The sequence below is a fragment of the Podarcis tiliguerta genome, assembly GCF_965153285.1.
Source record: "Podarcis tiliguerta genome assembly, chromosome: 1".
NCBI lineage: Eukaryota > Metazoa > Chordata > Lepidosauria > Squamata > Lacertidae > Podarcis > Podarcis tiliguerta.
The window spans coordinates 130232592-130259203 of NC_139534.1; the positions used below are offsets into that span (position 1 = coordinate 130232592).

The window sequence follows — 26612 nt, forward strand, 5'->3', positions numbered from 1 at the left end:
ATTGCAGTAGTCCAAGCGGGAGATAACCAGAGCATGCACCACTCTGGTGAGACAGTCCGCGGGCTGCCTGGACACGGATTTGACCTGCACCTCCATGGACAGCTGTGAGTCCAGAATGACTCCCAGGCTGCGCACGTGGTCATTCAGGGGCACAGTTGCCCCATTCAGGACCAAGGAGTCCTCCGCACCTGCCCACCTCCTTTCCCCCCAAAACAGTACTTCTGTCTTGTCAGGATTCAACCTCAATCTGTTAGCTGCCAAACTTCGCCAAAACGTTCCTGCTAGAGGCATTGGTGTGTATATCCAAGTACACAGGGCTGATGTGCAGGTCTGAGGCAATAATCTCCAGGTCTTAATGGTGTCAACAATCCCCCGTCGATTCCAGGGCCGTCATTGGTCAGGTTGCTTTAGTAAAGTATGACACCATCACCACCCATATCACAATGGAAGCCCCGGCTCTGTTTGCTTTCCACTCGGGCTGCAGTCCTGTGCACGTTTACTTGGGAGTAAGCCCCCTTCAACTCAGTGGGACTTACTTCCGAGTAAACATGCACGGGCTTGCCCTGTTACTTGGCTCCGAGTTCCTGGCAAGGCTGTGAGGCAGCCCTTTGGCCTGCGAACTGGTGTGATAGTTGACTGACGGCGTCCGTCATGGATGTATCTGGTGACTTAAAGACAATGAGAGGTAGGTGAGGCAGTCATTCTGAATTAGCCTCCCCTGAGCTGTTTTGGCCTATAATTCCCATCATTCCTACTTAGCACATCTTGATCCTTGAGGAATAACAACGTCTACTTTGACAATCAGGAATTATTTTATTTTTTTAAAAAAACACACCCATGCTTTACTTACCGTATTTTTCGCTCCATAGGGCGCACCGGACTATAGGGTGCACCTAGTTTTTAGGGGGGGAAATAAAGAAAAAAAATTATTTCTCCCCCCCCCCCCCAGCCCCAAAGAGCAAAGAAGCGAAGACAGCGAGCGGGATCCATCCCGCTGGCTGTCTTGGCTTCCTCTTTAGCCATGCGCAACCTCTCCAGCCGGGAGAGGCTGCACATGGCTTTGGCAGAAGCCAAGACAGAAGAAGAAGAAGAAGAGTTTGGACTTGATATCCCACCTTTCACTCCCCTTAAGGAGTCTAAAAGCGGCTAACAATCTCCTTTCCCTTCCTCCCCCACAACAAACACTCTGTGAGGTGAGTGGGGCTGAGAGACTTCAAAGAAGTGTGACTGGCCCAAGGTCACCCAGCAGCTGCATGTGGAGGAGCAGGGAATCGAACCCGGTTCACCAGATTACGAGTCCACTGCTCTTAACCACTACACCACACTGGCTCTCATGGATGGATCCCGCTCGCTGTCTTGGCTTTGTTTTTAGCTGCGGGGCTGGGTCAGGGGAAGCCCGAGCTTCCCCCAACCCCAGCCCCCAGAATAGGTCCAGGAGCAGCGGCAAGGTTGTGCGCAGCCTTGCCGCCGCTCTCGGAGCTTGCGGCGCTGGGGGCGCACTCCAAAGGCTTGCGGATAGCTGCCTGAAACCTGGGGAGCGCAGCGGGAGTTGGCACTGTGCTCCCCAGGCTTCAGGCTGCAGGCTGCTATCCGCAAGCCTTCAGAGTGCGGGGAGAACTCCTGTTGCACTCTGAAGGCTTGTGGATAGCTGTCTGAAGCCTGGAGAGCGAGAGGGGTCGGTGCGCACCGACGCCTCTCGCTCTCCAGGCTTCAGCAAAAGCAACGCGAAGCCTCTGGAGTGCGGAGGGAGCGCTCCCTCTGTGCTTCGGAGGCTTCCCGTTGCTATCGCTCAAGCCAAGGAGCCCGCATTCGCTCCATAGGACGCACACACATTTCCCCTTCATTTTTGGAGAGGAAAAAGTGTGTCCTATAGAGCGAAAAATACAGTGGTGCCCCGCAAGACGAATGCCTCGCAAGACGAAAAACTCGCTAGATGAAAGCGTTTTCCGTTTTTTGAGTCGTTCCGCAAGACGAATTTCCCTATGGGCTTGCTTCGCAAGATGAAACGTCTTGCGAGTTCTTGTGAGTTTGTTTCCTTTTTCTTAAAGCCGCTAAGCCGTTAATAGCCGCTAAGCCACTAAGCCGCTAATAGCTGCTAAGCCGCTAAGCCGCTAATAGCCGTGCTTCACAAGACGGAAAAACCGCAAGACGAAGAGACTCGCGGAACGGATTAATTTCGTCTTGCAAGGCACCACTGTATGGTAATTCTTGCAAGAACAAAACAAGCAAGAACTCGTTATCACTGTAGAGCTTTCACCTGCAGAATGGCCCAGATTGTTACCTACTCAGCATTTTACAAACATTCCCCGACAAGAACTTTTAAAGCTACAAGTATCTGAGAAGGAAGGAGACATGTGAGGAGAGAGGAGGAATGAGCGAAACTGTCCATTTCAATTTCACTCAGTTCCTCATTTTCTCTGTCTTCAGTTCTCTGCATTGCCGTATCAGTTTGCAATTTATAAAGTCCTTGTGAAACTGAATAGCTCAGCTGGTTAGAGTGAGGCGCTGATAATGACAAGGTTGCAAGTTTGACAGCTGCATATTCCTGCATTGCTGGTGGTTGAATGATATGATCCTGAGTGTCCCTTCAAATCCTACAATTCTATGAGTCTATGAAAGCTCATCGTTTTTTCTTGTTGTTGCAAATTTCTCCTAACATGCTCATTTTGCCTGCAATTTTGCAAAGCAATTTCCCCTCATAGAATGCAATTTTTGATGTTCTTTTAAGTCATACTTCTGCGGAGACACTTAGAATAATATTAAAATACACGTTTCTTGTTTGGAAAACTCCACTGCAGATTTCGGAGAAGTGCAAATTCTGCAGAACGGTTGTGCATTGGTTCACATACAGTTTTGAACAAGTGAAAATTCGGTAGCTTCGTCTTTAAATGCAAAATAAATAGAACATTTCCCCCACTCCCAGGAGAGGACTGAAGACTGGGTGTGCAGCGTGATGTCAAACTGCATGTTACACTTGCAAACAGCTAGGTAAAGGTAAAGGTACCCCTGCCCGTACGGGCCAGTCTTGACAGACTCTAGGGTTGTGCGCTCATCTCACTCTAGAGGCCGGGAGCCAGCGCTGTCCGCAGACACTTCCGGGTCACGTGGCCAGCATGACAAGCTGCATCTGGCGAGCCAGCGCAGCACACAGAACGCCGTTTACCTTCCCGCTAGTAAGCGGTCCCTATTTATCTACTTGCACCCAGGGGTGCTTTCGAACTGCTAGGTTGGCAGGCGCTGGGACCGAGCGACGGGAGCGCACCCCGCCGCGGGGATTCAAACCGCTGACCTTTCAATCGGCAAGTCCTAGGCGCTGAGACTTTTACCCACAGAGCCACCCGCGTCCCTTGCAAACAGCTACATATATATAAAGAAGATGAATAAATGAGCAAATTAAGTTCAAGGGGGCAGTGGTGTAGCAAGGTTAGGTGGTACCCGATGCGGAAAATTTCTTGTCGTCCCCCCCCCCCGCCCCATTGAATATTTTTATTTTTGCCTGCAAAAATGGTTTGACTTTATTTCATATTTTGGGGGAGAGCCAGAGTTGCTGAGCCTTTTTGAGCTTATTTTGCAGAGATTGCATGCCTTGCGACAAGGAGTCTGCCTGCTGCCCTACAGCTGAGGTTGAGCCGGCAGGTGGACTATTTTGGAAGCCTGCGCATTGCAACACCAAAGCGTCTCTCACAGGTGTTGAGTGCCACACAGCATTATGTCTCCCCCCTCGGAGGTGACACGTGTGGTGAACCACACCCACCGCACCCACCTTGCTCCGCCCCTGCAAAGGGGGAGGCCTGTGGCCGTTTGAGGCACTTGTTGCATTCGTGGTTCTTCAAAACCAGCAGATCAGATACGCACACCCATCAGTGACAACCAGTACAATGACCCGTGTTGCCTTTCAGAAATTTACAACTACATCTGCTGCAGTGCTGAGCAAAATGCCGACCTGGCTGCCCAAAGTCTCATCCAGTGGGCCGGACCACTGAACATTGATGCGGCCATTCATGTGTTGGTGGAGATGCTGAAGGAGGTAGGAACAGAATTGACATCATGTGGGTTCAAGTGCTTTGGGTGGTATCAAAGCCCTACTCAGAGCAGATGGGCCAAAGGGAGCAGGGCATGTCAAATTTTTAAACTTTCAAATTCCAAAAATGAGTGGTACTTATAATGTGACATTGGAATTCAAAATATATTTTGGTTACATTAATATAATTTAGTTTTGCTTGGTAAGTAAAACATGGGTAAAATTGCATAGCATCATTTAAATGATTGCCAAGTACTTGCAGATGGTTGGACAGTGTTCTCGAAGCTACCAGCATGAGTTTGACCCAACTGCGGGAGGCAGTGGAAGACAGGAGTGCCTGGCGTGCTCTGGTCCAGGGGCTCACGAAGAGTCGGACACGACTAAACGACTAAACAACAACAACTTGCAGTTATTATTGATATTATTATTTAGCATAACCTGACATTATTATTCAGCATATTATTATTTAGCATAACTTTTCAGTAGGCAAAATTAAAATTCTTTGGTTTTCCGAAAGCAGTTTTTGTGCTTCTTCATCAAACATAGACTCACCAAGCTAAATATTGTCCAGTCAAAAAAATAATAGCAGATTTGAATTCCTCACGCACACAAAATTATTTTTAAGACCCCTCACTTAAGAAATTTGCAAAAATTATGTTTTGCCGCCTTAAAGGACATGCTCTACTAAGGCAGTCAATTCCATTAATGTCAATGAGAACATTCGGAATAGGATGAATGTTGACCGTAACTCTTTAATCTGAATATCCCCACAAGAATTTTCAGGGACCTTTCTGGTTAGTTAAGAGTGACTGTTGTACAAAATCCTATTTCTTAGAGTAGGACTGCACATCTCAAAGAAGAGAGAGTTTCCCTTGAAAATGGCAGCCGTGTGTCTGACTCCCTATCCCATCTAGTTAGGGCTACATTTGAGACCTTTTAGTTTCTTCTTCTTCTTCTTTGGCGATCCCTCGTAGCCGAGTAAGATTGTCTTCCATGAACACGGTCTTAGCAGTGTGTCCGTAAGTGAATGTGGAGGCCAATTCTGGATCCGCACATCCTTCCACAGTGGGGACATTGGTTCCTGGGTGGGAGATGATCACGGTGTGGATTTGCCAGGCGTGCCTTCCTCTTACCACATTTCTCCCTTGCGTCCTGAGTTTGAGTGTCTTCAAAGCCCATGACACCTTTGGTAAAGGCTGTTCTCCAACTGGAGCACTTGCAGGCCAGTGTTTCCCAATTGTCAGTGTTTATACTACATTTTTTTAGATTTGCCATGAGAAAGTCTTTAGACCTCTATTATCTTGCTGCTTGCTGCCTGCTGCCCAGGAGGACTCTCCTGAGTGAGTGCCTGAGGGCCCTGCTCCTTTCTGCCACTTACCACCTGGCCCAGGGCGGGGCCTGACGGGCCTCACAAGGACTGTTCCTGCCACCTACTATCTGGCCCAGGGTGGGGCCTCACAAGGACAGTTGTTGCCTCTGATGCTGCTACTGCCCAGGAGGACCCGGAGGGGTCCAGAGTTCTTTTTAACATGTTTTTAAATCTCCCTTTCCTTTTAGTTTTTTTATATGGGGGTGGGATGGATGTTTGGGTGGGCTTGGGAATTTGTTACGTTTTTGACGAATCTGTAATTTTGGCAGTTTTTATTTGTATTGTTTTATTGTTTCTGGGCTGTTTTTGTTTTTTGTACTTATTGTTTTAAGGTTTTATTGTGTTAGGCTGCGGAAGAATAACATTAATTGCCATCAATGGAGGCCACTATGAGGCTTGGGATTCCTACCGTGGAGGGGCGAGGGAGGTATGGCGGTGGGGGCAGATATTATAGGCGAAGGGGATCGAGATATGGATATGCTCGTACCCCTTCCAATCTGCGCCTCATCCCGAGGGACGAGGGTAGGGTGAGCAAGGATTACTCACCTCCGTCACTGGTGTTGTGCAATGCCAGGTCTATAGGCAACAAAACCGCCACCCTGCGAGATTTCTTTATCTCGCAGGGGGTCGACCTGGCTTGTGTGACGGAGACCTGGGTGCGCGAAGGGGCAACAGTTACCTTGCGAGAGATGGCGCCCCCGGGTTTCTCTGTCCTCCACCAGTCGCGGACTGTGGGCCGGGGGGGAGGGGTGGCATTATTAATCCGGGAAGATTGTCCTTTCAGGGCTCTACCATCGCCATCGATCCCTGGCATTGAATGTGTTGGCCTAGTGTGGGGCTCCGAGGAGAGCTTGGCTGTCTGGCTGGTGTACCGGCCACCTAGCGCACCAGCAGCCACCCTGTCAGGCCTATTGGAGGCGGTGGCCGGCTGGGCCTTGGAGTTCCCTAACCTATTGGTATTGGGGGACTTCAACACCCATGCTGATGCCACTCCCTCCTCACAGGCTCCGGACCTGGTGTCTTCCATGGCGACACTAGGGCTCTCCCAGTTTGTTTCGGGCCCCACACATCAAGCAGGTCACACGCTGGATTTGATCTTTGGCGTAGGTATAGATGTGATCATGTCTCCTTCGATGAAGGTACCATGGTCTGATCACTACGCTCTGAAAGCCAGGATTGACTTTCCACCCCCACCCTGCTTAGGTGGCGAGCCAATTTGGGCTCGCCCGCAGAGGCTGATGGACCCTGATAGATTCCGCCAAGCCTTGCGGGACCTTGCCCCCCCTGGCGACTCATTGACTGAGCTTGTTGAGGGCTGGAATATCCAGCTCCTGGCAGCCATCGATGAGATCGCACCTAAGCGCCCTCTGCGACCCCGCAGAAACCGGGCTCCCTGGTTTACCGAGGAGCTCCGGAAAATGAAGCGGGACCTCAGACGGCTAGAGCGAGTATGGCGGGGTGCCCGTGACGGAGCCTCAAGAACATCTTATAGGGCTTTTATGAAAACCTACGAGATGGCGGTGAAGGCTGCTAAGAAGTCTTACTTCTCGGCCTCCATTGCATCCGCTAGCTCTCGCCCGGCGCAATTATTTAGGATAATCAGGTCTTTAACGTCCCTTGAGGGGCAGCCAAATTTAAATAACAATTTGACACATAGCTGTGAGGCATTTGCGAGCTTTTTTGCGGAGAAGGTCTTGTTGCTCCGCCATGACCTCCCTGCCAATTTGGATACAATAAAGGAACTGGAGGCCCCTCGACTGTCCTCGGGTCCAGTATTGGACCACTTCAACCGGATATCCCCAGCCGATGTGGACAGACTCCTCCGAGCTGGAAAGCCCACCACCTGTCCTCTCGACCCGTGCCCGTCTTGGCTGATTAGAGCGTGTCCAGATGAGGTGCGGGCCCTCCTGGGGGATATCATCAATTTGTCCCTTGGCACGGGGACATTCCCAGGAGAATTGAAAGAGGCAGTGGTGCGCCCGCTCTTAAAGAAAACATCATTAGATCCTTTAGATCTATCCAATTACCGCCCAGTTTCGAATCTTCCGTTCCTGGGTAAGGTGATTGAGAGAGCGGTTGCTGAACAGCTTGGTGGGTTTCTGGATGAAACATCGGCTCTCGACCCATTCCAGTCCGGCTTCCGCGCTGGTCATGGGACCGAGACGGCTCTGGTTGCCCTAACAGATGATCTTCGTAGACAGCTGGATCGAGGTGGGTCGGGGCTGCTGATTCTTCTAGATCTGTCAGCAGCTTTTGACATGGTTGACCACGAACTTCTGGACCACCGCCTTGCCGACGTGGGGATTCAGGGCACAGCCCTTCAATGGCTGCGCTCGTTTCTCTCTGGTCGGGGACAGAGGGTGGCGCTTAGGGGGGAATTGTCATCGCGCCACTCCTTGGTGTGTGGAGTACCTCAGGGTGCGATACTCTCCCCGATGCTTTTCAACATCTTTATGCGCCCCCTCGCCCAGCTTGTCCGGAGTTTTGGGCTGGGTTGCCATCAGTATGCTGATGACACCCAACTCTATCTGTTGATGGATGGCCATCCTGACTCGGCCCCAGACACACTGACCAGATGTCTGGAAGCTGTGGCTGGATGGCTACGTGGGAGCCGGTTGAAGTTAAATCCTTCGAAGACAGAGGTCCTGTGGCTGGGACGGGACGATATGGGATTGAGGGGGCAACTCCCATCTCTTGCGGGGGTGCAATTAGTGCCAGCACCGTCCGTTAAGAGTTTGGGTGTAATCTTCGACACCTCCCTTTCAATGGAGGCGCAGATTGCAGCTACAACAAAGGCGGCATTTTTCCATCTCCGCCAAGCTAAGCAGTTGGCTCCTTACCTCTCTCGCCCTGACCTAGCCACTGTGATCCACGCGACGGTCACCTCCAGACTGGATTATTGTAACTCGCTCTACGTGGGGCTGCCCTTGAGACTGACCCAGAAACTCCAGCGGGTGCAGAATGCTGCAGCGAGACTCCTTACGGGGTCTTCGCTGCGAGATCACATTCACCCGGTGCTATACCAGCTGCACTGGCTCCCGGTGGAGTACAGGATCAGGTTTAAGGTGCTGGTTTTAACCTTTAAAGCCCTATACGGCCTAGGACCCTCGTACCTACGGGACCGCCTCTCCTGGTATGCCCCACAGAGAAACTTACGGTCTTCAAATAAAAACATCTTGAAGGTCCCAGGCCACAGAGAAGTTAGGCTGGCCTCAACTAGAGCCAGGGCTTTTTCGGCCGTGGCTCCGATCTGGTGGAACACTCTGTCACAAGAGACCAGGGCCCTGCGGGACTTAACATCTTTCCGCAGGGCCTGCAAGACAGAACTGTTCCACCAGGCCTTTGGCCAGGGCACAGCCTGACTCCCTCCATTGGCAATCTTCGCAGAGCTCTGGCCCAAGGGTTGCCAGTGGCTTGAATTAATTAATTTTATAATGAATGATTTTAAAGTGTTGTTTGTGCTGTTTTACTGTTGTTAGCCGCCCTGAGCCCGGCTTCGGCTGGGGAGGGCGGGATATAAATAAAATTTATTATTATTATTATTATTATTATTATTGTCCACCAGCATTACGCGTTCCATTTTTAAGTTCGGAATAGAGTAGTTGCTTTGGAAGACGATCATCAGGCATCCGCAAAACATGACCAGTCCAACGAAGTTGATGTTGAAGAATCCTTGCTTCAGCACTGGTGATCTTTGCTTCACCCAGTACACTGGCATTAGTTCACCTGTCTTCCCAAGTGATGTGTAAAAATTTTCAGAGACACCGTTGATGGAATCTTTCGAGAAAAGGTGACTAAGGCGGGGGAGGAAAGGCCAGCCATGACTTAGTTGTAGTTCTTCCAACCTAGATCATTCTTTGGGGATGCTGAAGAAAAAAATTAAGTGGCCAGCTCAGGTCATTGTCTTACACAGAAGCTTGTCTGAGAAGTTCAACAAGCTCCCCCATTAGTGTTACGATATAGAAGCAATGCTTCTGCGAGCTGATTGCTTGAAAACGTCACATGATGTTGGGACTGTCCGTGGGAAACAGAGGGCACCGGAATTAGCTCAGAGTGTAATATGAGCTGTACAGGAAGTGTTTGCTCTCTCGACTGCTGGAGTTTGAAGAGAGCAGTCATGTTTTCTGTAACGCTGCAAAGACAGAAATAAAGGCATGTAAATACGTTTCTGTCTATCTCTTTCCCCTGCGGGGGGGGGGGGGGCAGGAAAGAGGGGGGGGGTGTTCTTCTCATGCTGAGAAGGATCGCCTATCACGACCTCTGCCTGGATCCTGCCGGGAAAGCAGACAGGGAGGTCAACAGGAGACCAAGCCGGGTGCCTGGGAGAGTTGCTCCTGATAAAGGCTTGATTTTCAACAATTAGATCCCAACCCTCACTGGGCACAGAAGGCCAAGAACTGGGCAGCATAATCCAGACTGACCGCCACAAAACCACAAGACTTTCTGCTTCCTTAGAAAGATGCGTCTGGGAGAATTGTCCAGCAAGCCAATGATGTCCTCCTATCTCTGGCAAGCTCTCTTTTCAATGACGTGATGTACAGACTTCAAAAGAATGTCAAGACTGGAATCCTCCCTCACCACATGGTCTTCAGGACCCTGGGGAACCTGGCCTCTCGCTACGGTAGGGCTCCCTCCAGTTCTTCATGTTCTCCCATTGAAGGGGAAAACGGTTTGATTTCCATCTCAGATAGGATGCAATTTACATATGGGTTGTGGGGGGGGAAACACTGAGGACTAGTAATTTTTTTTGTAATAATATGTTATTTTTCTTTCCGTATAGAAAGTTGCATTTGTTACTCAACAATTATATTCCAATTCAACAAAACTAGTGACTTCCCACCCGCCCGTCATCGCTGTTTATAACTCAAAATAAATACAATTGCATCTTAGGGTTCCGTCTTAATTTTCTCCTGCTGTTTTCTTACACTTTAAACCCTCCTGTGGTCTTTGCATATGGGAAATAACTTTTTATATAGAGAAGAAAAGTTTCCAGTCTTCTTTAAAAGATTCTAAATTTGATAATACAAAACCCAAAAAATATAATCCAGAAACAATGGAAATGTTTAAATGATTATTTATGTAGACAAAGGTTAAATGTAAGGCATTGGTTGTGCTTAGAATAGATTTATGAAAGATTTAGAAAACTTATTGATTAGAATATTTGTGTGAGATAGTATGGGGAAAATACAGAATAACAGATACAATCTTGCTTAAAATGTATATAGGAAGTCAATGAGTGAAATTTTATTATTATTTTCATATTGAGATATTTGTAGAATAAATTTGGAAGAAATTCTTCCAACTTTTCATCTTCTTTTTTCCCTCTTTATTTTTTCTTCTTTTTTCTTTTCTTCTTTTTTATCATTTGTTCTTTTGTTCTTTTATATATATGTGTGTGTGCTTATCTGAAATATGTATGTATGTATGTATGTATGTATGTATGTATTTGCAATATTTTGCTTATATTTTGTAATAATTATGTTAAATAAATCAAATAAATAAATAATAAATAAATAAATTTGTATCTTCTATCAGCGCCGTCAATTTCACCCTCTCTGCATCTTCCAAGATTTCCATCAACCATTCTTCCTTTGGAAAGAATGCTTCCCAGCACGAAGGATTTTGGCCTCTTGGGAAAAGTCACTTTAAATATTTTCTAAATTTTCTAAATTGTCAAAAAGATTTTTATTTTATTTTACTGAGGACTAGTGACTTGACAAAGCTGGCTCTGTTTAATTTCACCCAGGGCACGCTAGGGGATTTAACCTCAGGAAGGGCCACACTGCAACAGAAAATTGTGTGTTAGCATATCAAAACCATCTGAAGTTCAGTCCCATATAGAAGCATCTCCAACAGAATGGCTGCCCAGAGTTCGTGATCCTAAATTGTAATAAATCGTTACCACCCTCTAACGAGAGGCTGCTTGTGTCTCTTCACACAGCACTCAGGTGTATCCCGTTTTTGTCTCTGACATGTGTGTATTTAAGGGTGATGATTAAATGGCCCATGACTAGCCACATGAAAGAAGCAATATGTTACGGTGAGTGATTCTTTTTCTTTTTTGGGAGGCGGGAGGGGGGACTGGAATATCATAACCTTCCTTCCATTCCAGTATAGCCCCTACAACTGCTAACTGTTCCTTAAAGACCATCATCTGTGCCATTCTCTGTGCGCCCCTTCCAAGAGAGGTTTGGAAGGCAATGAGACAATGGGGCCTATTTGGTGGTGGCCCCCTGAATGTAGAATGCTCTTTACAGGGCGGTTCGCCTGGCACCATTGTGGTCCTCCTTCCAGTGCCAGACTGTGGGGAAAATTCCCCTTCGTTCAAGACAGAAGCACTGTTTTTTGGGGAAAGGAGGCGGGCCGGTGTGGAGGACTTCTTGGTCCTGAATGGGGCAACTGTGCCCCTGAAGGACCAGGTGCGCAGCCTGGGGGTCATTTTGGACTCACAGCTGTCCATGGAGGCGCAGGTCAATTCTGTGTCCAGGGCAGCTGTTTACCAGCTCCATCTGGTACGCAGGATGAGACCCTATCGGCCCACAGATTGTCTCGCCAGCGTGGTGCATGCTCTGGTTATCTCCCACTTGGACTACTACAATGCGCTCTATGTGGGGCTCCCTTTGAAGGAGACCCGGAAACTGCAATTAATCGAGAATGCGGCAGCTAGACTGGTGGCTGGCTCCCTACATTGGCTCCCAGTATGTTTCCGAGCACAATTCAAAGTGTTGGTGCTGACCTTTAAAGCCCTAAACGGTCTCGGTCCAGTATATCTGAAGGAGCGTCTCCACCCCCATCGTTCTGCCCAGACACTGAGGTCCAGTTCCAAGGGCCTTCTGGCGGTTCCCTCCCTGTGAGAAGCCAAGTTACAAGGAACCAGGCAGAGGGCCTTCTCGGTGGTGGCACCCACCCTGTGGAACGCCCTCCCACCAGATGTCAAAGAGAACAACTACCAGACTTTTGGAAGACATCTGAAGGCAGCCCTGTTTAGGGAAGCTTTTAATGTTTGCTGCATTATAGTATTTTAATATTTTCTTCTAAGCCGCCCAGAGTGACAGGGGAAACCCAGCCAGATGGGTGGGGTATGGATAATAAATTATTGTTGTCATTGTTTTGTTGTTTGCCCTTTCCCCAACCACCTTTGGCCAGCCCAGCATGTCACCATTTTTCATCCAACTACAGCCCATGAAATACAACTGACTTAACCTATTTTTCTTTTTGCTGTACATGTCAGAACCCTCCTTGAGTTGCTTTTCACTTTAACAGTCAGCCATTAGTTTCCCATTTAACTGGTTCTTGCCAATCTTGTGATCACGTCCCATTGTTGTGCCCGCGACACTGGTCTGAGTAATAACAGGTCTAACAGTATTTCCACCTCAAGACGAATATTTTTTTAACCCCCTCCTAGGAATTGGGACAGAGCGAAGGGTCAGTCTTCCATTGTGGCCAAGTGTGGACCCACAACCCCCGACCTTCGATTGCTTCAGTGCCAAGCGATTGCTTCTCAGATGCTTTCTTTCTCTTTTTCAACTCATTCAGTTATGGAACATTTCTGTGCGGCAATAAACTATTACTACAAAAACTGGAGAGCGTGTTCGTTCCCAAGAGAGACAGAAGCTCAGCTTTGCAGCCCCGTCGTTCCCATCTATCAACGGTTGGCTGGCGATTGGCTGAACGACGAGGAACCGAAGGTGAGAACCAGGAAAGTTTCATCTTATCACATCTGCTCCCAAAGCAGGGAGTAGCTCCCCTTCTGGGGCCGATGGGATTAGCTGGGGAGTGGGGGTGCTAAGTGGCTAGGGGGCAGCAGGGGGCGCTGGAGGTATAAATGAACTGTCAGACTTTGCAAAGCTGGTACAGTGGTGCCTCGCAAGACGAAAAGAATCCGTTCCGTGAGTCTCTTCGTCTAGCGGTTTTTTCGTCTTGCGAAGCAAGCCCATTAGCGGATTAGCGCTATTAGCGGTTTAGCGGCTATTAGCGGCTATTAAAGGCTTAAGGGATTAGCGGATTAGCTGCTAAAAGGCTATTAGCAGCTTAGTGCCTTTGACAAAGGGGGTGGGGAGAGGGGAAAAAATACCAGGAATCGCAAGACATTTTCGTCTTGCAAAGCAAGCCCATAGCAAATTTGTCCTGCAAAGTACCTCCAAAACGGAAAACCCTTTCGTCTAGCGGGTTTTCCGTCTTGCGAGGCATTCATCTTGCGGGGCACCACTGTACCTTCGGGTCAAGTTCATCAATTCTGTTGAATTCATTGTTTTTAATACTCAATTGGGAGCCGCCCAGAGTGGCTGGGGATACTCAGCCAGATGGGCAGAGTATAAATAATAAAAAAGGTAAAGGTAAAGGGACCCCTGACCATTAGGTCCAGTCGTGACTGACTCTCGGGTTGCGGTGCTCATCTTGCTTTATTGGCCGAGGGAGCCGGCGTACAGCTTGCAGATCATGTGGCCAGCATGACTAAGCCACTTCTGGCGAACCAGAGCAGCGCACAGAAACGTCGTTTACCTTCCTGTCGGAGCGGTACCTATTTATCTACTTGCACCTGACGTGCTTTTGAACTGCTAGGTTGGCAGGAGCTGGGACCGAGCAATGGGAGCTCACCCTGTCATGGGGATTCGAACCGCCAACCTTCTGATCGGCAAGCCCTAGGGTCTGTGGTTTAACCCACAGCGCCACCTGTGTCCCGCATAAATAATTTTTATTATTATTAATTAAACTAAATCACCGCCATTGGGTTTTGAAGAAATGTGTACATCGCCCTTCATGCATGAATCTCAGGGCGGTTCGCAACATTGCAGTACAAGACAGCTGCTCCAAACAGCCCCTGTGGTCGATGGTTATCGAAAGCCACTGAGAAGTCGAGGAGAATTAACAGGGGCCCAAATCCCATATGATATGTGTCAGGGAACTGCCATCAGTGCCGGAGGGAGAGAGCAAAATCCAGAGGGATTCCAGAGAGCGTCCCGGGATTGGGAGAGGCAGCCCATCTTCCGGGGAAGAGAATCAGCATAGCACCAGTGGAGAAGGGGGGCAGATGGGGGAAGCAGCGAGGCAGTCCCATGACTCCTTGCCAGGGACCAGTGGGGAGAGTAGGGGTCTTCCGTTGCCCATGCCCTCCTTGCGCAGAAGGCTTTCGCGCAGAGAGGGTAGGAGGAGACTAGGCGTCAAAGAGCTTCTTTGCTGGAAGAAGTTCAAGAAACGCCCACTGACGGATTCTGCCAGCTACTGAGTCAGCCACGGGCGAGTGGCATCCGGACAGATAAAGTTCACTTTGGCAACCCAGCCAGGTGTTTGCACCCAGCCAGTTGCCTGCTTGCACACAAGCAACCCCTTAGAAACCATAACAATATGGATCTAGAAAATCAGTTTCCTCCAAGAGCACCTCGATCTGGTCTGTGACCACCCACTGGAGAACCTTTGCAGTGGTTTGAAAGCAGCACTCAGCTCCACGGAAAATCTTTCCATGTGTGCAGTGGCGTAGCGTGGGGGGTGCAGGGGGGGCCGGCTGCACCGGGCGCAACATCTGGGGGTTAGGGTTAGGGGGCGCAAATCCACGGGTTAGGGGGCACAAATTACTTGCCTTGCCCCGGGTGCTGACAACCCATGCTACGTCACTGCATGTGTGTCCTTTTGCAGGTGAAGGAGGCCTTGATGAAAGCTCAGTGGCCCATGCTAGGAGCTCTGGTCCGCTGCAGAGCGAAGCAAGATGAGATCATCAGGAAGATCCCGCAAGTCCTCCGAGACAGCAAGATTCTGGATTCTTTCCTCATTGCCAAAGTAAAGGGATATTTTTTTTAAAAAAACAACAACCAATTTTATAAATTATGTGTCCTTGCTTTTCAATTTGTGTTATTTTCTGCACTGTGACTTGCTGTTATTTTTATCAATTACATAAGAGTGAATTTCTGTTTAAGTATTATTATTTGCTAATGTTTAATTTTATTGCGCACTATTGTATCCTAATGGATTATTGAGTAATACATTATTTGATATAAGTCGTTGTGTTTTTATTATGACATGTTCATATTGGATCAGATTATTATAAGGTGTGTGATCTTTTTTGTATCTTCAGCTTGTATTTTTTTTAAATAAGTTTTTTTCCCGGTTTTACATAAAGGTTGTACACAACAAACATAACAATTCCAAAAATAAATAAGGTTCCTTCGAACCTTCAGACCTCCTTCCTTCCCTCCATGGATTCCATTTCTTAAAAAAAAATAAAATCTGCATCTTATACGGTAATCTATCTATTATATAATCATAGTATCCAAAATTCATGTTAAATTACAAGTGTCCTTGTATTCCTGCCAATGATTTCAACAGTGGTCTCTCAAATATGTTAAAAAGTTATTCCAAAATACTTTTTAAATATAAAAATACTTGGTCTTCCTGGTTTCTGATCTTTCCCGTCAGTCTCGCCATTTCTGCATATTCCGTCACTGGGTCTGATTCATACTTCTTCTTTTTCCCATCTCTGGGCTAGAAGCATCCTTGCTGTTGTCATTGCATACATAAACAGTCTTTTGTTTTCTTTTGGTAGTTCAGTGCCTATAGGTAAAGGTAAAGGGACCCCTGACCATCAGGTCCAGTCGTGGCCGACTCTGGGGTTGCGGCACTCATCTCGCTTTATTGGCCGAGGGAGCCGGTGGTCATGTGGCCAGCATGACTAAGCCGCTTCTGGCGAACCAGAGCACCGCCGTTTACCTTTCCGCCGGAGCGGATCCTATTTATCTACTTGCACTTTCACGTGCTCTCGAACTCCTAGGTGGGCAGGAGCTGGGACCGAGCAATGGGAGCTCACCCCGTCGCGGGGATTCGAACTGCCGACCTTCTGATCGGCAAGTCCTAGGCTCTGTGGTTTAACCCACAGCGCCTAACAAAAAAGCGCTGTTTTTTTAAATGAAAGCTATCTTAAACATTTAATAATAATAATAATAATAATAATAATAATAATAATAATAATAATAATAATTTATTTATACCCCGCCCTCCCCGGCCACAGCCGGGCTCAGGGCAGCTAACAATAGTAAAATTACAATAAAAACATAATGGGGGGGGGGACAAATTTAGAACACAGGTTAAAATGCCATTTAAAATGCAGCCTCATTTTAATAGTAGCCCATAGATCAGAACCATAAGGGGAGGGAAACAGAAGGGTCAGACTGAGTCCAAACCAAAGGCCAGGCGGAACAGCTCTGTCTTGCAGGCCCTGCAGAAAGATGTCAAGTCCCGCTGGGCCCTGGTCTCTTGTGACAGAGCGTTCCACCAAGTCGGGGCCAGTACTCAAAAGGCCCTGGCCGTAGTTGAGATCAATCTAACCACCTTAAGACTTGCATTTTAACCTGTATTTTAAATTAGGGTTGGTTTTTTCCCTATTATGTTTTTACTGTAATTTTACTGGTGTTAGCTGCGCTGAGCCTGGCTCTAGCCCGGGAGGGGGGGGGTATAAATTATTATTATTATTATTATTATTATTATTATTATTATTATTATTTATTTTGAGAGAAAGATGGCTGCGTGACTTGGCTCTTTTATGGAGTGAGCCAGAGTCACGCCCATCTCCCTGGTCACACGCAGGGGGAGGACGCACTAGACCAGTGGAACAGGAAATTATACTGGCTGGAGTAACATCTCCCTGCCTGTGTCCAATTTAGGGAAACAAGGAATGTTGTATTTGACTGTGCCAATGGCTAGGTAAAGGTAAAGGGATCCCTGACCATTAGGTCCAGTCGTAACCGACTCTGGGGTTGCAGCGCTCATCTCGCTTTATTGGCCGAGGGAGCCGGCGTACAGGTTCCGGGTCATGTGGCCAGCATGACTAAGCCGCTTCTGGTGAACCAGAGCAGCGCACAGAAACACCGTTTACCTTCCCACCGCAGTAGTACCTATTTATCTGCTTGCACTTTGACATGCTTTCGAACTGCTAGGTTGGCAGGAGCTGGGACTGAACAACGGGAGCTCACCCTGTTGCAGGGATTCGAATCGCCAACCTTCTGATCGGCAAGTCCTAGGCTCTGTGGTTTAACCCACAGCACCACCCGCGTCCGCGCCAATGGATAACATCCCACAATTACAAATGTGGCCATGTCACAGATGTTTATAAAGCCATGAACCAATTTTTTTCTTTTTCTTTTTTTAGAGGCTTAATATTTTTTTGGATGTCTGCGAGGAATACAAACCCCCAATCCCAAAGAAGATATCCCAGGCAGTTTGTGACTTTGTATTCAAGCAGGTAAGACATCAGGGAAGCTGGTGATTTTTCTGACCCAAGGGACCTCTGTAAACTTTAGCACCACGGGCCCAAGTCAAGCGAGACGTCGTCAATCGCGTCACCTTTGGAAATGACCTGGGTGCGCTGTACACTTGTCGTTTGTGCAAAGGGCAGCTCCTGGGTGGTTTGGGCCAATTTTATCCCTACCAGAGAGACCTCAGAAGAGTCAACACGGCCTCCAGTTCCATGGTTGACAGCCCAAGAGCTGCCTCTACTGGGAACCTCTCAGCCAACATGGTAAAATTAGCACCAGAGTCCGTGCCGCAGAGGGACGCGTGTGACGCTGTGGTCTAAACCACAGAGCCTAGGACTTGCCGATTGGAAGGTCGGCGGTTCGAATCCCCACGACGGGGTGAGCTCCCGTTGCTTGGTCCCTGCTCCTGCCAACCTAGCAGTTCGAAAGCACGTCAAAGTGCAAGTAGATAAAGAGGTACCACCCCGGTGGGAAGGTAAACGGCGTTTCCATGCGCTGCTCTGGTTCGCCAGAAGTGGCTTAGTCCTGCTGGCCACATGACCCGGAAGCTGAACGCCGGCTCCCTCGGCCAGTAAAGCGAGATGAGCTCTGCAACCCCAGAGTCGGTCACGACTGGACCTAATGGTCAGGGGTCCCTTTACCTTTACCGTGCCAGCAATGCGAGCTGGGGATAGTTTCAAAGCAACCTAGGTACCGACGTTCCTTGATCTCTTCCAGGTGGTCCCACGCAGTACTTCAGGGCAACAGAAGATAATGGAAAGGTTCAAGCACCAACGGTTCACAGTGGAAAAACAGAGCCAAGAAGGAGAATCGTTCCCTTGTCATCTGGTAGCTTTCATAAGAATCTGCCTTATCCTTGAGTCAGCTCACTGGTCCATAGCTCAGTATTAGCTGATGGCAGGTCTCCAGGGTTTCAGATAGGGCTTCCCCAATTTGTCTTTACTTTCTTTGCTTTTCCCCAATTCTACTTGGAGGTGTTGAGAAGTGAAGTGGAGCTGTCCTTGAAACTGACCCACAAACTCTAGTGGGTGCAGAATGCCGCAGTGAGACTCCTTACGGGGTCCTTGCCATGGGATCAGATTCACCCAGTGCTTTACCAGCTGCCCTGGCTCCCGGTGGAGTACAGGGACAGGTTTAAGATGCTGGTTTTGACCTTTAAAGCCCAATGCGGCCTAGGACCCAGGTACCTATGGGACCGTCTCTCCTGATGTGTCCTATGGAGGACCTTATGGTCTTCAAATACAAACATCTTGGAGGTCCCAGGCCACAGGGAAGTTAGGCTGACCTCAACCAGAGCCAGGGCTTTTTCAGCTGTGGCCCCGATCTGGTGGAGCGCTCTGTCACAAGAGACTAGGGCCCTGCGGGACTTGACATCTTTCCGCAGGGCCTGCAAGACGGAGCTGTTCCCCCAGGCCTTTGGCCAGGGCACAGTCTGACCCCCTCCTTTAGTAATCCTCACAGAACTCTAGCCCAATGGTTGCCATTAATTTGACTCTGAATTGATTTTAGAATGAATTGATTTTAGACTGTATTTCAATTAATTGATTGTGATTTTATGTAAATTGTGTTATTTTTACTCTTGTTAGCCGCTCTGTGCTCGGCTTCAGCTGGGAGGGCAGGATATAAATAAAAAATTATTATTATTATTATTATTATTATTATTATTATTATTATTATTTGGGGTCCTTCCTTTGTATGCACAGGCGATGCCCTGCCACTGAATTTTGGCCCTCCCCCTATTTTGTTCCTATTTTTTTATTTTATTATTTAATGGGCTTTTAGACCTTTCTTTTCTAAAGTCATGCGTATTGAAAGGAGCTTTTTCAGGAGATACAAAAGCGATTCAACATTATAAGAACACACACAACACATTTAAATAAAACAGCAGCAACACAGTAACCAAAGGTAACAGGAACTAACGCTAGTGATCAGCTTGAATGATAAGTTTTTAGAAGCACCCCATTGTTGGTGCCTGTCTGATTTCAACATCCCACCTGGCAGGTGCCACAGCCGAGAAGGCCCTGCTCCATATCTCCACCAAACAGAGCTCTGTACAAATTCTTATTATTTTTATATTCCGCCCATCTGGATGGCTTGCCCAGCTACTCTGGGCAGCTTACAGCACATTTAAAAACATAGTAAAAGGTCAAACATTAAAAAAAACTTCCCGATACAGGGCTGCCTTCCGATGTCTTCTAGATAATGATAGTAACAATAACAACAATAGCTGCAGCTGCCAAACCAAACCTAAGGGCATGGGTAGGCAAACTAAGGCCCGGGGGCCGGATCCAGCCCAATTGCCTTCTAAATCCAGCCTGCAGATGGTCCGGGAATAAGCACATTTTTACATGAGTAGAATGTAATAATAATAATAATAATAATAATAATAATAATAATAATAATAATAATAATAATTTATTATTTACACCGTGCCCATCTGGCTGGGTTTCCTCAGCCACTCTGGGTGGCTTACAACAGAACACTAAAATACAATAACCTATTAATCATTAAAAGCTTCCCTAAACAGGGCTGTCTTCGGATGTCTTCTAAAAGTCTGGTAGTTGTTGTTCTCTTTGACATCTGGTGGGAGGGAGTTCCACAGGCTGGGCGCTACTACTGAGAAGGCCCTCTGCCTGGTTCCCTGTAACATGGCTTCTCTCAGTGAGGTAACCGCCAGAAGGCCCTCAGCGCTGGACCTCAGTGTCCGGGCAGAACGATGGGGGTGGAGACGCTCCTTCAGGTATACTGGGCCAAGGCCGTTTAGGACTTTCAAGGTCAGCACCAACACTTTGAATTGTGCTCGGAAACGTACTGGGAGCCAGTGTAGGTCTTTCAAGATCGGTGTTATATGGCCTCGCCGGCTGCTCCCACTCACCAGTCTAGCTGCCGCATTCTGGATTAGTTGTAGTTGTAGTTTCCGGGTCACCTTCAAAGGTAGCACCACATAGAGCGCATTGCAGTAGTCCAAGCGGGAGATAAGCAGAGCATGCACCACTCTGGTGAGACAGTCTGCGGGCCGGGAGGGTCTCATCCTGCATCCCAGATGGAGCTGGTAGACAGCTCCCCTGGACACAGAATGGACCTGCGACTCAATGGACAGCTGTGAGTCCAAAATGACCCCCAGGCTGCGCACCTCGTCCTTCAGGGGCACAGTTACCTCATTCAGGACCTGCGAGTCCTCCATACCCGCCCGCCCCCTGTCCCCCCAAAACAGTACTTCTATGTTGTCAGGATTCAACCTCAATCCATTAGCCGCCATCCATCCTCCAACCAAGCTAGATGGCCTTCTTCCATGACTGGCCCTTTCCTGATCTGAAAAGATGGTTTCTTCAAGCCCTCTTTCTTCTTACAGTCCTCTTCTGAACACCGGGAGCTCTGCATGGATCACCGGAATGTCCTTATGGAAGCCTTTGCACACCTGGGTAAGAGCCAGAGCAGGAATAGAGAACCTGTGCCCACCCCCCACAAATGCACCCACCAAGTGTTGCCTGACTCCAGATCCCATCATCCCTAAATATCCTTCCTTCCATCCATCCATCCACCCATCCATCCTTTCATTTGTATGCCACCATTCCACAGTTGAAGCCATGCTCAAGGAAACTTGCAGCATGAAAAAAAACAAAACATTGCAACAAAACAATAAATAAAACATTAAAAAAAATACACAACCAAACTGAGCAATTTCCACACGAAGCACACAAGGTCTAAAATAAAGATACAAAAAGACAACAACAAACCCAGGTATTCACTAGGCCATGTTGGGCTGATGGGAGTTGGAGACTTACAGCAAGAGATGGCTGCTCCATCTCCAGACCAGAGACCTGCAAATATCATTTCCTTCTTGGTTTTCCTCAGAAATGTCAGGTCTTAGGTCTTGGATGAATCTGTCAGTTGTAGTTTCTGTCAGTTTCTCATTTTCCAATCTTTATTTCTCCACATTTCCACATCAGACCTATCTATCTATCTATCTATCTATCTATCTATCTATCTATCTATCCATCCATCTATCCATCTATCCATCTATCCATCTATCCATCTATCCATCTATCCATCTATCCATCTATCCATCTATCCATCTATCCATCTATCCATCTATTCTAGTGCTCACAAAAATTCACCATTTTAGTTCAAATTTCTCCTAAAGGACACATTTTTGCATTCACAATTTGACCTAATAACACACCTTGACAAAGCTATGTCCCCAAATACATTTGTGTATCTACTTTTCATCATCATCATCATCATCATCATCATATATTTATACCCCGCCCATGTGGCTGGGTTTCCCCAGCCACTCTGGGCGGCTTCCAACAAAATATTAAAATGCACAAATGTGTGCATTTTGAAGCGTACTTCCCTGCGGTAGATGAATTTTTGTGCACACTGCTTGGCCAGAGAACTACATTGCAAAATTCAGAGAAGGGCGAAGGGCCAAAGATGGCTACGTGTTGGTATTCTCATCTTGTTTCGGAAATGGTGAATTAGGTTGGCTAGCGTTTAAACATGAGCTGAATCAAAACCACACATACACACTTGCAAAATAATGATAATGATGGTCTGTAAGATGATGGGATGATGGGAAGTCTGACTTGCCCAAATTTGCCATTCCTTTCCTTGCAGCCGGCTGCTGTCCCGTCGATGCTTTGGACTTTTTGCAGGCTCAGATGAAGGAAGACTCCGAATATATCCGTGTGGGGTTCTTAATGCATCTGAAAATGATTGTTGGCAATGATGGCCGTAAGTAGCAGCGTCCATGATCCATATAACCGGCTTAGGTGCATAGAAGAGTAACATTAGCATTTACAGAGCATTTTCAGGTAGGGTTGGTCAGGCTTCAGTTTTGCATGATTTGCTTTGTATTTTTTTAACGCCACCTACCAGGGATACTGTAAGTAGCCCATGGCCTGAACCAGGAAGAGGTTGGGTACCCCTTGAGATGCCTTCAAACTTGATGATCCAATGCTCCTAGCTCCAGTTCAGCATGCGGTTTGGGACCATTGGGATGGGCAGATAGAGCTGGCAATGGGCTGGGTGGGTTTTGCAAGGAAGGGCGCATCATTTTTTGCAAGGAAGGGCACATCTTGAAAGACCTACATTGGCTCCCAGTATGTTTCCGAGCACAATTCAAAGTGTTGGTGCTGACCTTGAAAGCCCTAAACGGCCTCGGCCCAGGATACCTGAAGGAGCATCTCCACCCCCATCGTTCTGCCCGGACACTCAGGTCCAGCGCCAAGGGCCTTCTGGAGGTTCCCTCACTGCAAGAAGCAAAGCTACAGGGAACCAGGCAGAGGGCCTTCTCGGTAGTGGCTCCTGCCCTGTTGAACACCCTCCCATCAGATGTCAAAGAGATAAACAACTATCTGACATTTAGAAGACATCTGAAGGCAGGGAAGTTTTAAATGTGTGACATTTTAATGTATTTTTAATCTTTGTTGGAAGCTGCCCCGATTGTCTGGGGAAACCCAGCCAGATGGGTGGGGTACAAATAAATTAGTTTTCAGGTAGGGTTGGTCAGGCTTCAGTTTTGCGTGATTTGCTTTGTGCTTTTTTTAACCAGAACCCCGAAAGTCCCCCTGTCAGCGCAAAAACATGGCTGAGAAAGGCACATATAGCTCATATTCATCCACAACTTAACACTTTCACTAGGCATTTTCTAGGCAGAACCCACAACCCCACCTAGCAAGTTTACTGTAAGTAGTCCATAGCCTGAACCAGGAAGAGGTCGGGTACCCCTTGAGATGCCTTCAAACTTGATGATCCAATGCTCCTAAGCTCCAGGTCAGCATGCGGCTTGGGACCATTGGGATGGGCAGATAGAGCTGGGAATGGGCTGGGCGGGTTTTGCAAGGAAGGGCGCATCATTTTTTACAACATTTTTTGCAAGGAAGGGCGCATCTTGAAAGACCTACATTGGCTCCCAGTACGTTTCCGAGCACAACTCAAAGTGTTGGTGCTGACTTTGAAAGCCATAAAGGGCCTCAAAGGTCCAGTATATCTGAAGGAGCATCTCCACCCCCATCGTTCAGCGCAGACATTGAGGTCCAGCGCAGAGGGCCTTCTGGCGGTTCCCTCACTGCGAGAAGCCAAGTTACAGGGAAGCAGGCAGAGGGCCTTCTCGGTAGTGGCACCCACCCTGTGGAACACCCTCCCACCAGATGTCAAAGAGAACAACTACCAGACTTTTAGAAGACATCTGAAGGCAGCCCTGTTTAGGGAAGCTTTTAATGTTTGCCGCATTACTATATTTTAATATTTTGTTGAAAACAAGCCAGAGTGGCTGAGGAAGCCTAGCCAGATGGGCGGGGTATAAATAATAAATAATTTATTATTATTATTATTATTATTATTATTATTATTATTATTATTATTTCACGGATGCTTGTATGAGATGCAGCTGACAAATGTCCATGTTGGAGCCCCACTGAAATCTGCTCTTCATCTCCTGCCTCTTCTAGCGTGTGAGAGCAGAAATAAGAAACAGCCAATTGTGGAAGCCGTGAAATGTCTTCTGGACGACCACCGTGAAGGGGTAAGACCAGGGAAGGGGCTTTTTTTGAGTTGTTGAAATGCTGGAATATTTGGGACAGATAAATGTTACAGCTTTCTTCTCCCTTCACTGTTTGAGGTAGAATTCAAAAGCATCAATTCTTCGGCAATCAGCCTTCTTTATGGTCCAGCTCTCACATCCATACATCACTACTGGGGAAACCAGAGCTTTAACTATACGGACCTTTGTTGGCGAGTGTTAGGGGCAGGAAGCCCGCAACACCACTGCCTCCCGAAGTCGGAAGTGGCTTTCTATTCCCTTTCCTGAATCTCCCAGCATTCCATTTCATTGCATGTCCACAAGTGTTATGAGAGGGGAAGAAAAACTTTCCTCTACCCTCATTCTCCATGCATAATCTTACAAACTTCCCTCATGTCTCCTTTTACATGCCTTTTCACTAAAACGTCCCAAACACTGCAATCTTTCGTCCCCTTGATCATTTTGGCGGCCGCTTTCTTAACCTTTTCCAACTCCTTTGGGAGCTCAGGAGACCAGAACCACACACACAGGATTCCAAATGCCATCGCGCCCGAGATTTGTAGAATGGTATTGGGGTATCACCTTTTGAAAGGTGAGATGACTTTGCCTTCTCCACTGCCACAGGTGAGAAAAGCACTCCTGCATTTCATCAAAGAGCTTCTTTGCTCTCAAAATGTCGAGGGCTGTCCCGTGTGGGAGATGGTTGTCTACATCTTCAGCCAGTTCACTGTACACATCAGCCATCAAGTAAGTCATTAAACATGCCGCTAAGATGCTCTGACAATATAGGAGACTAAGGAAGTCAGATTATCCTCCGCCAGGGCCAGGGCCTTTTCAGTGATGGCTCCAACCTGGTGGAATGCTCTGTCCCAGGAGACCAGGGTCCTGCAGGATTTAACCTCCTTCCGTCGGGCCTGTAAGACAGAGCTATTCCGCCTGGCTTTCAATTTGAACTTAACCTGATCTTTTATTCCCCTTCCTTCCCTTCCACTCCCCTTTTTATGAAGATTACCCGCTCTGGGATCCCACAGCTAATTCTCCCCTGGTTTCCTCGCTGGCCCAAGTACTTTAGCCAGCTAGCCCTGGTGATCATCTAATGTTTATTGGATGGATTTCCCTCCTAAATTGATTTTTTAATTCTGAATTTATTGTTATTCACGTTTTATACTGTATTTTATGCTGTTTTTTGTTGCATCAATAAAGTGTTTTAAATTTGTTGCTAGCCGCCCTGAGCCCGGTTTTCTGAACGGGGAAGGGCGGGGTATAATTAAAAAATTATTATGTTATTATTCCAAGGCAAAGTTCACAAACCAAAACACCTCCTTCCAGGTTTGCAGCTTTCTTAATCCAAGTTGTTCATAAACTAAGCTGTTCTTAAACCAAGGTGCCACTGTATTTGCCTCTCTTGCCCAAAGCACGGGAAAGACCCCGCAGTCGAGCAGAAGGAGAAAGAAGAACGGATTCAGGAACTCTGCATCGACGTCTTGGAGAATTTGAACACCTCTGCGGAAGGGATGAGTAAAGTGAGTGATTCGTATGAGTTTTTTATGAGAGAAGACCCCTCCTGGGTCACAGCACAGGTCTGTGAGAGCTCCTTGCCACATACCGCAGAGGAGACGTTCAGTTTGGCTTGCATGTAAATGCTAACCCATGGGTAGGCAACCTAAGGCCCGGGGGCCGGATCCGGTCCAATTGCCTTCTCAATCCAGCCCACGGACAGTCTGGGAATCAGCGTGTTTTTACATGAGTAGCATGTGTCCTTTTATTTAAAATGCATCTCTGGGTTATTTGTGGGGCCTGCCTGGTGTATTTACATGAGTAGAATGTGCGTTTTTATTTAAAATGCATCTCTGGGTTGTTTGTGGGGCATAGGAATTCGTTCATTTTTTTCTCTCCAAAATATAGTCCGGCCCCCCACAAGGTCTGGGGGACAGTGGACCAGCCCCCTGCTTTAAGAGTTTGCTGGCCCCTGGGCTAACCAATCAAATTAGCTCTTTCTGATGCCACGTGCAAACCGAAACTCACATATCCTTTGAAAACGCTCGTGTTAGGTGGAAGTTTGCCAAAGGACAGTTAGGTGTTAGTGAAAATAACATTTTAAAATGCATTGTGTTTGGGGAAATTGCTTGCAAAGATGAGCACGTTTGTCAAAACTGCATACGAAATGTATTCATTAGGAGAAATTCGCACCCAAACGCTGATGAATTTTCATGAGGTCTTTAAAAGAAATTGCAAAATGTGGAGAACTGAATTTGAGACTGGGAAAAATGACAAACCGCTTCTGTGTTTCTATTTAGATTAGCTTATTTTATCTTTGATTTATAAAAAGGTATTGGATACTTAAGATCAACCTTTGCATACTTTCTTTCAAACTTTAATAAAATCTATTGAAAAAAGAAAGGAACAATGCGAAATGGAAAAAAGCAAAATTGACAGATCCAGCCTGAGAGCCAG

At 47.4% G+C, this 26612-nt stretch overlaps 1 protein-coding gene across 6 annotated transcripts in view; it reads left to right on the forward strand.

The window, feature by feature from the left end:
• The first annotated feature begins 457 nt into the window (after nt 1–457).
• Nucleotides 458–26612, forward strand: part of LOC310674347 (maestro heat-like repeat-containing protein family member 2B) — a 90293-nt gene continuing 64138 nt past the window's right edge. For all 6 annotated transcript variants that reach the window (XR_014509543.1, XR_014509544.1, XR_014509545.1 and 3 more), the window contains exons 1-13: nt 458–685; nt 3900–4027; nt 9846–10011; nt 11332–11430; nt 12927–13078; nt 15024–15164; nt 17527–17619; nt 18350–18460; nt 20985–21054; nt 22253–22369; nt 24088–24161; nt 24783–24905; nt 25574–25681. Coding sequence is in view for 3 of the 6 variants with exons in the window: in XM_083433501.1 (XP_083289627.1) it covers nt 652–685; nt 3900–4027; nt 9846–10011; nt 11332–11430; nt 12927–13078; nt 15024–15164; nt 17527–17619; nt 18350–18460; nt 20985–21054; nt 22253–22369; nt 24088–24161; nt 24783–24905; nt 25574–25681 (1416 nt within the window). In the remaining 3 variants the exon portion in view is untranslated. The remainder of the gene's footprint in view (nt 686–3899; nt 4028–9845; nt 10012–11331; nt 11431–12926; nt 13079–15023; nt 15165–17526; nt 17620–18349; nt 18461–20984; nt 21055–22252; nt 22370–24087; nt 24162–24782; nt 24906–25573; nt 25682–26612) is intronic.